We start from the raw sequence: 17,926 nt of genomic DNA, 5'->3' as shown, positions 1-17,926 counted from the left end.
CATAGCTTGCAGATGCTTCTAAAAAGTGTAGGTAACTCCTCGCCTTCCCCAGTTAAATAACAACTCGGATTCATTATAAACTACATTTGAAGTCATAAAAGCTAACTTCAAAAATCTGGTGTCTGAAAACTTTTCAACCTTGAACATTATCTACTCAATGTATAAAACTTATTTTCTTGCAATTTCCTATTCTCTTCCCTTTGAACCTTATGAGATCCATAAAATACACCCGTTTCTGAAAGAGTCAGTTAAATTTCAAATAGTTGTTGAGAATAAAAAAATTTGCAGCAATGATTGTTGTTGATGATGGAACTGATTGCAGCTCTTCTGAGATGATGTATGCGACTCATGAACTGTATGGTCATTTCAGATTCCTAGCGTTATTCTTTATCCCTGTATAACCAGAGTGTTTTTCTTTCTTTAAGCTCTCATATTGAAAAGTATAACCTATTTAAAATATGCTTATTTTATATATATAAAACTGGTGTATGCAAGTTTCCATTTTGCAAAGGCATTGCTCCTTTTCCCACGGTAGCACTTTTTTTGTTAGCACAATGCTTAACCTTAGATTAAAAGTTATGTATTGAAATATGTATATAAATAATATACACTGCCTATATATAAATGCAGTCCAGTTGTACTATTAATTATAATTAAGGATAAAAGAATATGAACTACTACACCAGAAACTTTTAAAAGTTTTGAGAGTAAGCAAGATGTGAAATGTGAAACAAAGAAAGGATTCCTATCACAGTGAGCGCATCAAAGTCACACGTTATAATCCTGTGGGAAACTATGATCAAATTCTGCTTGGAATAAAGATTCAACCCTTGCATGCAGAAACTGTATTGCATGTAATGGATTGAGTAGTGGCTCAGCTGGAAGAGGATGGATTGACTAATTTTGAGATACAGAAAAATGTAGATTCTTTTCTCCTTCTGTACAGATTTCCAGTGTAGGATTGCAGAGGTTATATAATCTCACATTGCTTTGCTTTCACGTTTGTGAAATTGGTGGGAAAGTCCTGGGCCCATCAAAAATTTTGGTGTTTTATAATGCTAATGGAGTAGTCTGTTAGTGTAGTATTATACACCTTTGAAAAGCGTATATAGACAAAGAAGTTCTATAGTTTTTTGTTTTTATTTGTATTTTAGAGCACTGTTTGCATGGAGTGTAGTACATCTGTTCAGAATGTTTCTGCAAAAATCTTCCTTCTCATCATTTCAGCACAATGTGTAGACAACTACTTTGAAGTCCGTTTTGGCATGTCTGTGCTGAACTCTGCTAAATGTCGTTGAGCTGTCATCCCCTGTCGGGAAAACACCACTTGTGTGTGTGTGTGTGTGTGTTTGTTTGTGTTTAGCAATTGGTTTTTTCCTTTCATTCTGTATGCAAAAGAGGAATTATTTATAAATACCTACAGGGCTCTTAAGTCACCTACTTAAACCCCTTTCTTATAAAAGTCGCTTTGCTGTGGTGCCTACAAAATGCTTGACAGTCATTAGGCAGCTAATGTGCTGTGACCACTGCTTATTACACTAATCATAATTAACACACTGATTTCCTGAGCTCTATATACTGTCCTGTACTTGGGACTATGGTGGTCGTCTTGGTAGGTTTGCATTCTTGGAAGAGTGGTGCAGCTGTCATCCTGCGGCAGGGCCAGTAGCTGTTACTGCAGCAGTAACTAATGCATAAGAATCTGAATCTGAGGTCGCTGGAGTTCATAAAAAGACACCAACCTACTTTTAGTGGGATTTGGCTTTGTTTTTGGGTAAGGAGTGGGGCCATACATACATGAAACTAGAATTTTGAGACTGAGGAGTACACTGAGCATCTGCATTTGCTCAGAGATTAAATTTTGCCCATCCGATGAAAAAGAAACTATGTCTTAAGACCTGAGGGGTTACCTAGCTTTTATAGTGGCTTTATGCTGAATATTTAATTTTATCCTGAATGAGAAAAGACATGTGGCAAAGAGATTGTTCATTGAACCATGTGTGAGCATGAGTGAAAAAGGAAGTATATTAAGTGTGCACAGGAGGGGCAGAGGACAGCTTTAATGTTCATTGAGTTCCTTGTGAAATAGTATTTTCACATAGTCCATCAAAAATCTGATTTTACATGTTCCAATTTTAGAACAAACCAGGCAGTGGAATTATATGACCTTTTATGTGAAAGTGCCATTACTGTGCAGACTTTAATAAATGATTTGAATTTTCTTAGTTTTCTCTAAAAGTTTGAAGTTTTTTTTTTTCTTGTTCTTTTTTTTTTTTTTTTAATAGACAGGTACTTTGTATCTATATATAATACTTTTTCTTGCTGTAGAAATAGTATTGTATGATTTAATACGATGCTGTTTGTCAGGTATTTTGTTAGTCTGTATGCTCAAGAGGTTTTGGGCTTTCTGAGTATAAATTCTCATACTGTGAAGTATTGTGCCATTTTTCATTAAAGCCTTGGAACAAGGAGTTCTTAGTGATTTAGATGAATTATCTTACACTTCTGAGACGAAGCTATGTAGGTGGTATGGGCTGATGTGAAGTTAAAAACTTCAGTGGCTGTTTGCTCTAATACATTTCCTTTTTCATTTTCCTTAAACGTATAAATTCCTGTATTTTGAACAGATCCCCTGTAGGCAGCTTACAGATTCGCTATGATCAATCAGGGAACAGTTGTGGGGAAAATTTGCCCCCAGTAGCAGCCAGCATAGAACAGCTTCTGGAGAGGCAGTGGAGTGAAGGACAGCAGTTTTTACTGGAACAAGGCACCCCTAGTGACAGTAAGTACTCACATTCTGTTCCACTACTGTTTTTAATTGTATTATGAATAACTGCAGTTCAGTGATTGTCCAAGAATTTCTGAAGACTTATTTTCTGTTGTGAATAGAAATATAACTGTCATGTAGAAGCATAACGTAGGTCTCAGTGCAGCACTTAGCTTCAGTAGATCACACGAGTTCTCTGTCATTGCCTATGTTTTTATGGATGGGGAACTAGTGTCATGCAAGAGGAAGTAACTTGCAGATTGAGCTGGTTGGTTGTAAAGTTTGGAAATGAATTCTGAACTTTCAGATCCACTTCTGTAAACTTCCACAGCTCTCATAAACCGCTAATTAGCACAATTCCTCAGTTCTGCTTTATATCATGTGATATGGATTGCCATAATGTTTCATCATTGTTTTATTTTTGATATTTTAAATCTAAACTGCCTGCTTCTATTGTTTAAAAAAAAAAAAAAACCAAAACCCAACATTCTTACTAATGTTGATGAGTGTCCTGCTATGCTTTTGTGTCCTGATCATGTTCTGTTTCTCATGAAATTCACAAATGGGGGAAATCATTTATTTTTTCGACTTGTGTTTAATAAAATGAAATAATCCAACAGTGAGTGTGCTCAAAGCATAAGTGATGAGTAGATCACTTGGATCCCCATATTCAACAATATATTAGTATCACTGGAAATGATTAAGTTAAAATATGTATTTTTTTTTAATATCAGGTCATTTTTGTGTTATGTTTTATTGAAAACGTTATTCTTGTTGGTAGTATAAAGTGGTATCTAGTTGGTATTTTTATGAATGGTATCCTGACAAAAATGCTAATTGTGAGGAAATTCATGCAGGGATAATCCTTTAAACATGATAGCTGGAGGACAGGTTTAGCTAAGTCTTATTGCATCTCATTTGGGCTCACTGAGGGTTCCTTTGTATGTTCTTGAAGAGGAGGGATAAAAGCTAAATCCTTGGGAAATGACCAGATGTGCCTATACCAGTAGACTTATGTCTATAGTAGGCCCAGAGGTCATGTTAAACAAATACAATTTAGAATTAAAAAAAATGGCTTTCCCTGTGGCTTTACAGTCACACTTTAGTACTAGTTGAGGAATCCAAGTTGTGAAACAAAATCAGAATTGAGGAAAACGTGCATGGTAGAAATCATGTTAGTTCAAAAAATGCCCTTTATTTGAAAAAAGGGGTGGTAACTGCAGTGCTCACATAGTGCTCCCTGCTGGGTGATTTGTAGAACGCCTCTGAAAGCAAATGGAAGATACTGTTGCCAACAAGGTGTGTCAGGATTCAAAGATAACTTAACAATAGATGAAAAATTTTCATTGCTTCTGTAAGCTTGTGTTTTATTGTACAGAGAATTAAAACAGAATAACCCCCTCCCCCCCCCCAAAATATCCTGTTTATTTTTACATAAGTATTTTTGGTTTGCTGTATTGTTAGTTAATGCATATATCTCAATTTTTTCTATTTGATAGTATATTAAATTTTATTTTTAATAACACAGCTGGAGTAGACTTTCCCAGTTACACTATTAACCTGTGTAACTAAAATAATGCTATTTTTCTATTTGGTTTTGAGGATAAGTTACCATGTACTGATGTTTGTATAAGCCCTAATGATGCAACTTTAAGCCAGAGTGCCAGTGTATCGGACAGTTACTATCTCATGCTACATACTTGTTTCAGCCCTTCAGATTACACATAATTGATCTTAAACCTTTTTGTTTAAAGTCAGATTTCCCTAGTGTATTTTTATTAATAAATTCTGTTTATATTTTCACACATAACTTTCTTTTTGGCAATTTTATTTTTTATACGTATGTATTTATAGTGAAGGTTTTATTCATTCTTGAACATTTTAGCAACAATGTTGCACAATCATGAGAGATTCTTTAACTGAAATGAAAGAGAGAAAAAACTTTGTGGCTGTAAAAGATAGCACATGTATGTTTCCTCTTAGTTTTAGGAATGCTCAAGTCATTACACCAGCTTCAGGTTGAAAACAGGCGTTTAGAAGAACAGATAAAGAATCTGACTGCTAAAAAGGAACGGCTTCAGCTGCTCAATGCACAACTTTCGGTTCCCTTTCCAACAATAACTTCAAATCCTAGCCCTTCTCATCAAGTACATGCATTTCCAGTGCAAGCAGGTAAGTAGAGGAAAGTATTAAAGTGTCAAAGTAGCTGGAAGATGATTTATATGAAATAGATATTTCATCCATATATGCTGTTGATGGGAGATACGTATACATGAATGATGAGAATAGACTACTTATTGGCATGGGGATTTAAAAAAAAATCTTTAATTTTTAAAAATAAATCAGAAGACTTGTATGAACCACTGCTACTTGTTTCTCTGCAGGTTTTTTTTTTTTTTCAGTCTGGAGCACCTCTTATTTGAATATTGATTTGCTAGTCATTTAGCTAATATTTTTCTATTCAGCTATGATTTAAAAATTGACTTAATGCTAGCTTTACATGTTCTGGGTTGGCCTTTGACACTATTTTGAAATAATTATTCTGAATCTCTTTACACTTTATAGAAATTTAACAACCCTGTATTTTTTTTGATTAATTTCTTTAGCACCTAGCACTGATTCTTTGAACAGCAGTAAAAGCCCTCATCTGGGAAACAGTTTTTTACCAGACAATTCTCTTCCTGTATTAAATCAGGTAATATTATTTGTTGCTTCTAAACTTAAATTTGTTACAAGCTAACTCCTCATAGTCCTTGCATTTTGCTGTTATGTGAAATTTTATGCAGCTGAGGGAGTTTTGTTGTTTGTTTTTACACTAGGAGATAACCTCCAGCGGACAAAGCACCAGCAGTTCATCAGCTCTTTCCACTCCACCACCTGCTGGGCAGAGTCCAGCTCAGCAAGGCTCAGGAGTCACAGGAGTTCAACAGGTCAATGGTGTGACAGTGGGGGCACTAGCTAGTGGTATGCAGACTGTAACCTCCACCATTCCTGCAGTGCCTGGTGTGGGTGGAATAATTGGAGCATTGCCAGCTAACCAGCTGGCAATCAATGGAATTGTAGGGGCTTTAAATGGGGTAATTCAGACCCCGGCAACAATATCACAGAACCCTTCTCCTCTCACTCATGCAACCGTGCCACCCAATAACAGGTAAGAATTTACCAATTTATTTTCTTCTTGACAGTGTCTGCTGTTCCTCAGTTAGTTAAATTTTTTAAGCTGCTTTATGCAAAAGTGTTTTTTTTTCTTAGCCTCTCATTATCTAACTAGGTTCTCTTCCTGTTCTGTGTAGGAAGTTAAGAAAGGAATTAAATGGAAGCATGAATAGTCAAGTTAGAGAAAAGGTATTTTTCCTTGAGCTTTAGGGGATCATAGTTAGTGTCCGTTTATTCCTGTTTTATAAATCAAGTCACATTCTAAAACAAATGTAACTTTGTAAACACGCTTTAGGTTTTTTTAGTTCAGAAAAGAATATTCTTGGTCCTGCCAACTGTTCTTCCAGGACTGAAGTATCACTGGAAACGCTACTCTGTGTTGCAGTATGAAGCGGAGGGGGGAGGAGGAGGAGAACAGTGTATACTTGTATAATAAAAGATGCAGTAGGCATACCTCACTAGAGTAGCAGTGCAGTTGCATGGTGTTTTTACAGTTCTCAGTATCTGACAACAAAATTAGAGTGGCATTCCTTAAGAATTTTTAAATGTGTGAAAAGACCCATGTATGCTTATTAGGAATAAATAGCCCTTCCCACCAAACAGGTATCATAAGCAGTGCAAACTGCTGCTGCTTGAGCTGCAAGGCAAACAGATAACAAAAGGAGGCAGCTACTTTCCAAGAAGGGAATGGACTGCTTGGTCTGAAAGTACTTTGAGGCGGAGGAAAGCCTGAACAAACTCATTTTCTTTTTCCTGTTTCCCTTGCCCCCATCTCCTCGCATTGTCCTTCCACTTGGGAAAGAGAACTGCAGTTTTATGTAGAAAGAACTGCATGCAAAAAGGGAGTGGGTTTTAAGTAGTATTTTTGCATATTATGGTAGATTACCCCCTGAAAAAAGCATATCTGGTTGGAAAGATGAAAGGGATCCCTGTTTTTGTAGCTGCTTTATCCAGTTTCTTTCTACACTGTTCCTTAGGCAGCTCCTGAATGTTCTCGTACGGTGTCATTGTCTAGTATTGCTTCACTAGGCTCATAAACCTGATACTTTCAAGTGTACTGCTGTTTTGGTGTGCTGTTATATTTATATTGAGGAGGTTATATTTTTCTTGGTTTATATCACATAAGGAAAATAAAATTTCCTAGGCTAAACAAAAGACATTGCTGTAATGAAAAGATGTATCTCCTTTCTTGAGTATCAGAGGTCTGCTGAAAACACTAGAAAGTTTAGTTACTCTTCCCAGCGGTGTGAGGAGGAGTCCTTTATAATGAAAAATACTTGGTTAATATCAATAATAAGTTTTATGCTGCTTTCCACTTTCAGGTAATGTTAAAATATATTGGTCACGTCCAAACACTTCTGTTTTTCTCATATGATTTTGATTCTGCTTACATTGCAGAAGTTCTTTTGTTTATTCTTGTATCCATCTTAACTTCCGTAACGTAGTGTGTAGCCTAGTAATACACTACTCCAAGTCAAGCAGAGTATTACGACTAGTCTCCTGTTCTGTTGCTCTCATTCTAACCTTTATCATCCTGTCTGGAATACTCCAGTGATTCCCCAGTCTGTGCTACCACAAGTTTATGCTGTATAACTGAGGGTATTTCCCTTTCTCTGTTTCTCTCTTGCATGATCTTTCTCCGTTGCTCCCTCAGTAATACTAGTATTAGTGTATTTTTTTCCCCACAATTCTCTTGCTTTATAAAGCTCACTCAGGTGATTCCCTGGTTCCCCTTCTGTTTGAGATGCTTTATGATGACCTTTTTCCTATGAGATTTCAATATTTTTAGTTGTATATTCAGAGGAAAAAAGTTCAGCCCAAGCAAGCATTAATGCTGTTAATGCAGTTTTAGTAATGAGATGTATATTCCTTATACCTGTTTCTTTCATTAAGAATTCTTTTCTGTGAAAGACATAAGAAAACCTTTCTGTTATTGGAATGAATTAGGCTGTGGAAAGGCCCTGACATGGCTTTGGATGAAGAAAAAATAGAGAGGAAAAAAAAAAGCATAAAGGTAGTTTCCACTGTTTGAAACTGTTGTTTCTGAAAATGCATTGAACGCTATTTGCTCTTGCTACTCTTGAGCTCAGTGCTGTTTCAGTTTCAAATAGCTGGCTATTTCTGTAATACTAAATTCCTAATTTTTGAATTGCCTAAGTAGAAGGGTTAAACTGACACAGGCACAGACAGGCAAGTTTACGGTCATGCTATTTTGAGCTTTCTGAACATGGTTAGATCACACGGTGGTGGATGAGTTTGGAGCTCGTTTAAATCGGTACTCCGAAGATGATGGACAGTCACATGAGAGAACAGCTCTACTTTCAAACCTTTTTGTACTGTTCTATAATTAAAAGAATTCCCACATGTTGCTGTAAATTGCTACTCTTGGTAACTTTCCAAGCTTCAAAATCTGTTCAGGCACTTCCACGTGAAAAATAGATTTAGATATTACCATCATTATCTAAGTTTAAAATAATACATAGGTAGAGAACGTAAGTTACAGGCTAGATGTTGCTGTTGCTCAAAGTGAATGAAAAAGCGTTATCAACAGGACTTGCAGGGGTGGAGAGGGAGGGAGACTGACAATGTCTGTGTGTGTATCAACAAAAATGTAAATGGCCAGATAGACTCTTTATTTCATATTTGACAGTATACAATCAAAATGCTAAATAGGAGCTATGTATTTATACACATCTTTGTTTCAATGCAAAGCTGAAGTAAAAAGTTCCCATGCTTTCGTATAAACTACAGTATTGCCCTGTCAAACCCTACAGTGCCTCAGGACTAGGATTACTTCCTGACCAACAGAGACAGCTTCTACTCCATCAACAGCACCAGCAATTTCAGCAATTACTAAGTACTCAGCAACTCACATCAGTAAGTTTTAGTTAATTATGAATTATTGCTCTTAAAATATAAGGCATGGACAGACTCCTCAGTACAATATAAATATTAGAGATGTTTAACATACTACCACTTCTGAAAATCTTTTAAGTTTTGAGTGATTTCAGTGTTTTGGGATGATACAGTCGTGCTAAATTACAGCGTGCCGTTGAGCTGAGTGCATTGCTAGAGGAACTGTTGCCTAGTGCTTTCAGTCCCATTTCATCCTCTGTGGACATGGTAGCTTGTCTCTCTCAGCATTAACTGTGGGCAGTAGAATTTGGGAACAAGTATCGATTCTAACAGTATCCTAATCCATTCCCTGATTCCACTAAGATGATAGCAGAAAAAATTTTGAGAATCATATCAGGAGCTGTCTCTGCTCTGCCCTACAGTATTCATATATACCACTTGGCAGCTATTTTAACTATCTCTGGTGTTACTTGCATGGTTTTAGTACTTTGACAAACATGGTTTGACATTCTTCTCAGATATGTTTCTTCTGATGGTGGCTTGGCAAAGCCAGCAGACTTAGCTGAACTGCTAAGCTGCTGATTTCAGGAAATGTTCCAGGCATTTTCTTCCTTTGCCCTCAGTCTTGTGGAATTTCATTAGTGTAATCTAAATTAACTGGCGTTAAGTTAGTGCTTGCCCTGGCTAAAGATTTGGGCAAGCAAGAACCCAGGGAGGATTTATTATTCATTAACTAATTCTTGATTACTTTTTTTCCCCTCACCTTACTCAAGGAACAGCATCAAGCCCTTTTGTATCAATTAGTACAGCAACAGCACCATCACCATCAACACCATCAGTCTGAAGTACAGCAACTGCAGATTACCGGAGGAGCACAGATACCCATAAACAACTTGCTTTCAGGCACACAGCCATCACCGCTTAATGCAGCTACTACTAACCCATTCCTTACAATTCATGGAGATAATGCAGCTCAGAAGGTGACAGTAAGTATATTTCTCACCTCATTTTTAATGAAGTCTCTTCATAAGGTAATTAAAAGATAAACAAGTTATATGTATGTAATCACAACTCAAGGTTGGTGGTTTTTTTATTCGGTGTGGGTATGTTTTGTTTTTTGTTTGATTGTTTAAGGCTTCAGCAGCAGTTCCTGAGGTCCAGGACCTGGTGAACTTATATTCCCTAACACCTATTGTCTCTGCTACACACTCCTGCTTCCTTGGATCAAGACTCCAGTCAGTTGCCCTTGCCCTTCTCTTATGTATCTTGCCAAACTGTGATTCTAGTCCTCCTCGCCCCACCTTCCCCAGGTCTGGGTCCACTGGTAGATTTTTTTTTTTCCTTTATCACCTTACTTGAAGAGTTTGTCCTGGTCAGGCACTGTGGAACTGCAAAGCTTAGCTGCAGTATAGCAGCTGATAGTTTGATGTCTTGAGAGGTGAGCAGCTGTCAGCTAGGAAGGTGAAATATGTATTAGGAGAATGCATTATATGAATTTAGGTTCTGGTGTGAAAAGGTGAGGATGTATATTGGGAGGCGGAGCAACTCTTGCCTTGCTTAATATAGTAGTAAAACTTTTTCTGGACAGATAGGAAAGACAGATTTTTTTTTCAGGCAAAGATGTCCCATTATCTACAATGCTTTTCTTCCCTAACCTCCATCCCCAAGACAAGCATTATTTTTTTCATTCCTCTTCAGAGAGTCACGGTCATGCAGTTAGAGAGGGGAGGATGGAGGGAAGGAGCACATGGAGCTTGTAAATAACAAAGGAGGGGTAGGAGAAGGAAGACAGACGTCCTAGTATTCCTTGGAGAAGACCTGAAGTGCAAACAGCAGTGAGAAAAGGGAAGTCGTTCTGCAGCAACGGGTGGGAAGAGTTTAGGGTCAGGTGTTGGGCTCCCCACCCCCAAAGTTCCAGCTGCATTATGGGCACTGCTGGGACTAGCGCCACGGTGGTGGAGAGGAGCTCAGGCAGCTGGGCTTTGCAGTACTTTGATGGCATTGCCCCAAATTTAAGGCGAGACACGCAATGTAGCTGGTGAATTTTCAAGACAGTTTCCCTGCAAATCTTTCCCATCTATTCCGAAATACAAGCATGTACGTTTACTAAGCTTTGTGTGCGTGGTTATTGTCATTTTCTGACCTGGTCCATTACTGTGGTATTGCAGACTGTGCTACAAGATTCAGTAAGATCGCGTTCTTTTCTGGTCACTGAGTGGAAGAGCGGAAGGGCTCAATGCTTTGTGACCCCCATTTAGAAATGTAAACTAATTGCTCTAGTATGTATCTCCCCTGATTTTTGAAAAAGCAATAATTTTGTGATAGATCTGTTTATTTGGGATTTTTACAAATGACTATTACTAGGTCTGGACAGAGTGACTGTGCAGCACTAGGACATTTTCTAGATATGTTGTTATAATCTTAGTTTTCGTCCTTGTAACAGTTAGGTGGAAAGAATTCAAGGAAAACTTGAATTTCTTCCAAACAAAATAAGAATAAATGTTTTTAATTGCAGGTATTTTTTCAAAAAAAAAAAAAGTTGGACTTGAGACAGAATATTTTGAATGTTTTTATTCCATTTCCAATTGGAACAAGTTTTTGAAGCATTTCGGAATGCTCAGTGAATAAAATGGATTTTTTTGTACCTGTTTGGTACTTGCAGAAAACATCTTTGGTAGTGATTTATGAAAGAACTGATAATCATGCAAGGTATATTGCCAGAGAAGGGAAACTCAGTGAGGGGACATAGAAATTGTAGCCCTAATCTGAGAGAGCAGATAGATGTAAAAGGTTGAGTCCCTGGATGACAGTGTGTTGTTTGTATGTTTTTGGGTTTTGGATCTAGTGAAAAATCTTCTGTTTCATCAACCTCTCTCCAGTGGGTAAAAAGTGGCAGAGGTTACATGGTATTTTCTGGGCTATCGTGTGGACCCAGGGGGAGATCTGGTTCCAAGAGCCAGGAACAGAAACTCTTGTTGGGATGGAAGTGGAAGCAAAGTTTGTGTTGCATAATGCTAGCTGTGAAAGCTTAATTAAATAGGAGTTATTTCAGTGTAGTCCTCCTCCTTTAATTATTCTTTCCTTTTCCACTTCTGTTCTATGATACAGGATTGTTCTTTACAATGCAAGAATAATTTACTTACTGATTAGATAGCTGTATTTTATCTCATCTGCTGCTTTGTCCACAGTGTATTTCAGCTCTGCTTTGTCATTTGCATGAGTTTACTTTTACTTAGCTCTGTATTTTATAATCTGATTTTTAGAAGTATTTTCTCTTACACAGAGGCTCAATGATAAAACTGGACCAGTTGCATCAGAGAAGAGTTGACATTTGAATGATACTTGAGAACTGCACGTCCTGCTGTTATAGCACTTCGTCTGACTGCTAACTGCAGTCTTCCTTTCTGCAGATATGAAGAAATGCAACAAGGAACTCTTACTGCACAGCAAAAGGTTAATAGGCTTCAATAAGGATATTCTTGGTAGGCTTTGATTTACTTTCTTGTTGCACTAAAATGGAAGTACTTTTTCATGTTTCAAACTGTGAAGTAGATAAAATTCTGCAAACCATAATTATTTTGTCAATATGACGGTACTAAGTACAAATTCAAACATAGAAAACTCATATATGCCTGATTCTTGAGTACTAATCTTATTATAAATTCAAAGACTAGTAAACTGTCTGCAGTCATGGATTACTTTGGTTTCAGAGCAGTAGTTTAAAAAAAATAAAAAACAAAAAAAAAATAAATACCCCACCCCCTTTCCCCCCAGCCAGTCTGATCTGCTGCAGTTGCAATATACCCTTTTAGACTAAGCTTGTAATGGCAGTCTGGATTTGCTGTTTGTTGTTCTTTTTTACACACGTATTTTGAAATCTGACTCATAAGGGAATCCACTTTTGAACTTTTTATTCCTTTGAATTCCTCTTGATACATAGTGCGAGTTTTTCCTGAATAAGAACTACAGTATGGAATCCAAAGTTGATTAGTTTTGGTGCAGGTTTTAGAGTTCTGAGGTTTTTAAAGAAACCAGTTTGGTTCAAATGGAAAAGTTTTTCTTACCAGATGAGAAGGCCACACTGGAAAAGTATGTGCAGTGTCTGGCTTAAACCAAGTGCCTGTTGCTACCTCTGTTTTGCTGGAATGGCTGCAAACAGCTGATCATGCACTAGACGTGTCCTTGTTAGCAGCAGGAATATTCAGTGTTGCACCAGCAGCCTTGTTGTTCTGCCTTTACTAGAAGTGTTTATACCACTGTAGACAGCTCAGGCAGATTGTTACCTGGGTCACTTTTCACTAATAAATTACCAAAAAAAGTGAGTTAATATTTCCCACTAAAATTTATCAGTGGTTGAAACGGGTGAACTTGTGTTAGAACACTTCCACCTACAGTAGCTGATTTCACGCGTGACTATGCAGTGTAGTGAAGTATAGTTTAAATTGGGGCAATGACCACTAATCAAAATTAAGGTGGGAATTATTAGAGGAAAAGACCCAGCTGTAATTAGACCTCCACTGTGTACTTATTTGGAAGAACATGTTAATTCTGCAATATGTTTCTTAGTTAAACATTGCACAGTTCTTACCTCATTTCTGTAAATAAAGTTTTGTGAATCTGTTTTGTATTGTGAAAAATTCATAAGAAAACATTGATATTTTGATTTGTAATATTTCTAATTAGTAGATTTAATTGAAAAAGGAAAAATAATTTATTTTTATATGTTCTGGGGAATTTTTTAAAATGTCACAAATCACTTTTGTAGATACTTTACAAAAGTAAATCAGTGGTTTATTTTACTTACTCAACCCACTGGTGAATATTCTGTAACAATTTGTACAAATGGTAAAATGAAAGCGTGCTGTTATTTTGACTAGATGTAAAATTCCAAGTGTATGAAAAGATATGTACAAAGTTTTGTTAATAAAACTTTAATAATGTTTATAGTTGTATTCTGTTGTGTGAACATGACTGTTATTAATAGAAATATTGAGTTTTCGTACGTTTCATGACAATTTTCATAATTGCACATTACCACTAAAATTTATTTCAACATCTTTTTAAAATGTTTCTAATTTTTGCTTGCAAGAGACACTGATGCAGCTGCACTACTTACACAAAGACATTTTTGTTTACTGGAGTGGAAGTATCTAATAGCTGTCCTATTTCGTAGTCTGAGGTAAGAATTTTTTGTTTTCAAACTTGAAAGACAATTTTCTCTGAACTTGCAGGACGATGGGTGAGCTGTTACTCTCATAGCCCAAATTCATTTTGACATAACTCGATGTGCGCTCTGTGGAGATGGGACATGTTCTGTCCCTAAGCTGTGCCTTGGTTAAAGTGATCTGGCCTTGGGATGGTGCTGTAATTTTTTTTATTGTACTTTCTATAGAATGAGCTCAATTTTTTTCCCCACAAATTGTGTTCATTGGCCATGGAGGTGCGGGTAAGCAAAGAGCTAAGCTCCTCTATTTTCATTTCCTAGGGAGCAAGGAGGAAACAACACGGCCAAAACTTAACCCTTCTCTTACCATCACTTGAAAGTAAGTGATGTAGTAGAGAGGGGGGGTTTTAGTAGACAGGGGCTGCTTGCTGCTTGCTTAATGTTTGCCTTCCTAGCATTGACTGTGACCAGCAAAGCAGAGTATATTACATAGAGGGTGGGCCCCTTGATTTAAACTTCACACTGCTTCCCCTGTTGATGAGGGGCAGGAAATGAGGGCCAATGTGATTGTCTACCAACTCACCTGTGAGACTTCTCTATAGGGATCCTGAGTGCCACTTCCCCATGCGTTGTGCAAGGGAGACAGCTGCTTTATTCAAGGGTCTAAACAGAACCTGTAAGCTTTGCCAGGTAGACAGTGGATACCACTGTGTCATATTGCTCCTCTTAAAGCAGTAACACAGCAGTCAGTAAAAGCGGTAAGCCTTGCATGTTCTTACGCATTTTTCTTATCTGAGAGGGATGGCCAAAGTTCCAGTATCTCTTGTGGTAGGAAGAAAAGCATGAAAGGAGCAAAGCTGGAAATAACAGTGAAATTGCTGAGGATTGCCATTCTTAAAACCTTAACAACTGGTTAGCGAATGGTGCCAGAAGCCCAGGATCACGATGGAGGTCTTAGAGTACTCATAGTTGTGATAGACCACCAAACAACAGCAAAGCCAAGTTCACATGAGGGCCAGATGCAGTAGAAAGCAACCTCGTTCCAATGATTTTGCAGAGCCTGACGTCAAAGATGCTGGTCTGTGGCTGCTCTGGCGCCAGTTCAGTAGACGTGGATGCTGCAGCTCCCCCTGCCCCAAATTCCTCTGCTGCCAAAGCAACATCAGCCTCCATGCAGCTCCCTGGCAGTCTGGTACCAGGCTCCCTAGCAGACTGGTACTGGGCTACCTTCAAAACTGTGTCAGGCACCACTAAGGCTTCAGCAGCATGAGAGCAGTGAAGAGCAAAGGAGCAGTGGTCCAAGTTAACAGTCACTTACTTGAACTTTTCACTACATTTTACCAAACTCCAGCTTTACTGCTGCCCACCTTACAGCATAGGGGAGCCCACTCATGGACTGAATGCTGGCGTGACAGCCTCTATGCATCACAAAGCAAGCTCTTGGCTTTTATCAATCGATCATCAGCTTCATGTAGCCGTTCAAACTGTGTTAATAGCAACTATTAACTACTGCGGCAAGTTCTTTTGCCATACCTGATTTGTATGGCCTATTTTTCATAAGCTACACTAAAAAATAAAAAAAATTAAAAAAATTAAAAAAAATAAAGCCACTCTTGGTTTCTCCTTAAGCGCACTTAGTTATAACTAACAGTTTCCTCTCAATAACAAGATCATATTGCAAAAATCTTGTTCTAAAACACAACACCCTTTAGAAAGTTATTTCATGTATTATCAGCACCACCCTGTACAGGCACAGGCACATGAGACTTAAGCAGATGACTTTTAACATGCTTTTAAAGCTCTCCAGTGACAAAGGCTTCAAAGTTCTCACTACAATTACCACCAATTTTTTTTTCTAGTATCTGACTTGACTTAACACTTTCTTGCTCCAGACTAAGCCTAAGATTGTTCATCATGACCATGGCATGAAACAGTTATGTATTAATTGCTTCAGAGAGAGAGAGAGATACAGCGATCACTAAAGTGCAAAGCTCCCCTCTTCACAGAATCACAGAATCGTTGAGGTTGGAAGGGACCTCTGGAGCTCATCTAATCCAACCTCCCCGCCCAAGCAGGGTCCTCTAGAGCATATTTCTCAGGATGACATCCAGGCGGGTTTTCAACATCTCCAGCGAAGGAGACTCCACTACCTCTCTGGGCAACCTGTTCCAATGCTCTGTCACCCTCACAGTGAAGAAGTTTTTTCTCAGGTTCAGATGGAACTTCCTGTGGTTCAGTTTCTGCCCGTTGCCTCTTGTCCTGTTGCTGGGCACCACGGAGAAGAGATTGGCCTCATCCTCTTGACACTCCCCCTTCAGATACTTGTACACGTTGATGAGATCGCCTCTCAATCTTCTCTTCTCCAGGCTGAACAGGCCCAGCTCTTGCAGTCTTTCTTCACAGGAGAGGTGCTCCAGCCCTCTAATCATCTTGGTAGCCCTCCGCTGGACTCTCTCCAGTAGTGCCATGTCTCTCTTGGACTGGGGAGCCCAGAACTGGACACAGGACTCCAGGGGAGGCCTCCCCAGGGCTGAGGAGAGGGGCAGGATCACCTCCCTCCACCTGCCTAATGCACCCCAGGAGACCCTTGGCCTTCTTGGCCACAAGGGCACATTGCTGCCTCATGTTTAACTTGTTGTCCACCAGCACTCCCAGGTTCTTTCTCTGCAGAGCTACTTTCCAGCAGGTCAACCCCCAGCCTGTACTGGTGCATGGGGTTATTCCTCCCTAGGGGCAGGACCCGGCCCTTGCCTTTGTTGAACTTCAGGAGGTTCCTCTCCGCCCAGCTCTCCAGCCTGTCCAGGTCCCTCTGAAGGGCAGCACAGCCTTCTGGTGTGTCAGCCCCTCCCCCCAGTTTAGTATCATCAGCAAACTTGCTGAGGGTGCGCTCTGTCCCTTCCTCTAGGTCATCGAGGAATACGATGAACAAGACTGGACCCAGGACTGACCCCTGGGGGACACCACTAGCCACAGGCCTCCAACTTGACTCTGCGCCATTCACCACAGTCCTCTGAGCTCGGCCATCCAGCCAGTTCTCAATCCACCTCACTGTCCACTCATCCAGCCCACGCTTCCTGAGCTTACCTGTGAGGATGTGATGGGAGGCGGTGTCAAAAGGCTTGCTGAAGTCCAGGGAGACAACAGCCACGGCTCTCCCCTCACCTACTCAGGCAGTCAATCCATCATAGAAGGCTATCAGGTTGGTCAAGCATGATGTCCCTGTGGTGAATCCATGCTGACTACTCCTGATCACCTTCTTGTCCTCCAGATGCTTAGTGATGACCTTCCATACTTCAAGCTTTGTCTCACCTTCTGGAGCATAGCATATACACCAACCGTTCCTCTGTCTTGCCTCGTAACTCAGGCCTTGTAGGCTCTGCATCATTTTCTTTGCTTTCTCTGCATGGTCTAGATCTTCCCTGCACTGTAATACCTCAAACTGAGGACACTATTCCAGGTGAAGGCTTGTAAATCCAGAGTAAAAAGGAAAGATTATTTTGTGTCTCACAGGTTATGCTGTCCCTTGCAAGATATCACCAATTTATGCATTATAGAGGATTACAAACTGAATAGAAATATTTTCTTGAAGGGCTACTAGTTACTAGTATAGCTTATTATTCCTGTTTGCCCTTTTCCTTATTGAATACATCCCATTTCATCTAAGGAATTCACATCTTTAGACCACTAAAGAGGGTCTCAACAAGTGACACAGACATTTAGATACAGATTTTCATCACTCCCTTTTGGAGGATGAAGGTATATTTTGAAAAAGATGATTACCTGAAATACCCTAAGGGCTACACTATTTCAAATTTTGATTTTCGTTTGAAAAATAAGTCATAACTAAATATTTTTACAATAACATTGAGTGCAAAATACCAGAGCAGCTAAGCACAACCAGGATGAGAATCAGACCTGGATTCTGAGAAACTCTACACAAACATAACCAAGAATGAACAGTCACCAAGCCCAGCTCCTGCATT

At 38.9% G+C, this 17,926-nt stretch overlaps 1 protein-coding gene across 13 annotated transcripts in view; it reads left to right on the top strand.

Moving 5' to 3' along the window:
* The window catches only part of MLLT10 (MLLT10 histone lysine methyltransferase DOT1L cofactor), a 147,712-nt gene extending 133,987 nt beyond the window's left edge, over window positions 1–13,725 (top strand). For 8 of the 13 annotated variants that reach the window (XM_068934587.1, XM_068934591.1, XM_068934588.1 and 5 more), the window contains 7 exons: window positions 2,628–2,782; window positions 4,751–4,939; window positions 5,374–5,462; window positions 5,587–5,918; window positions 8,698–8,800; window positions 9,553–9,765; window positions 12,046–13,725. In XM_068934587.1, the coding sequence (XP_068790688.1) occupies window positions 2,628–2,782; window positions 4,751–4,939; window positions 5,374–5,462; window positions 5,587–5,918; window positions 8,698–8,800; window positions 9,553–9,765; window positions 12,046–12,114 (1,150 nt within the window). In that variant the 3' untranslated portion in view covers window positions 12,115–13,725. The remainder of the gene's footprint in view (window positions 1–2,627; window positions 2,783–4,750; window positions 4,940–5,373; window positions 5,463–5,586; window positions 5,919–8,697; window positions 8,801–9,552; window positions 9,766–12,045) is intronic. The other 5 variants (XM_068934590.1, XM_068934584.1, XM_068934594.1 and 2 more) reach the window with 1 other exon arrangement.
* The last annotated feature ends 4,201 nt before the right edge of the window (window positions 13,726–17,926 follow it).

The sequence above is a fragment of the Struthio camelus genome, chromosome 2, assembly GCF_040807025.1.
Source record: "Struthio camelus isolate bStrCam1 chromosome 2, bStrCam1.hap1, whole genome shotgun sequence".
Classification (NCBI taxonomy): Eukaryota; Metazoa; Chordata; class Aves; order Struthioniformes; family Struthionidae; genus Struthio; species Struthio camelus.
This window is presented reverse-complemented; position numbering and strand designations above follow the sequence as displayed.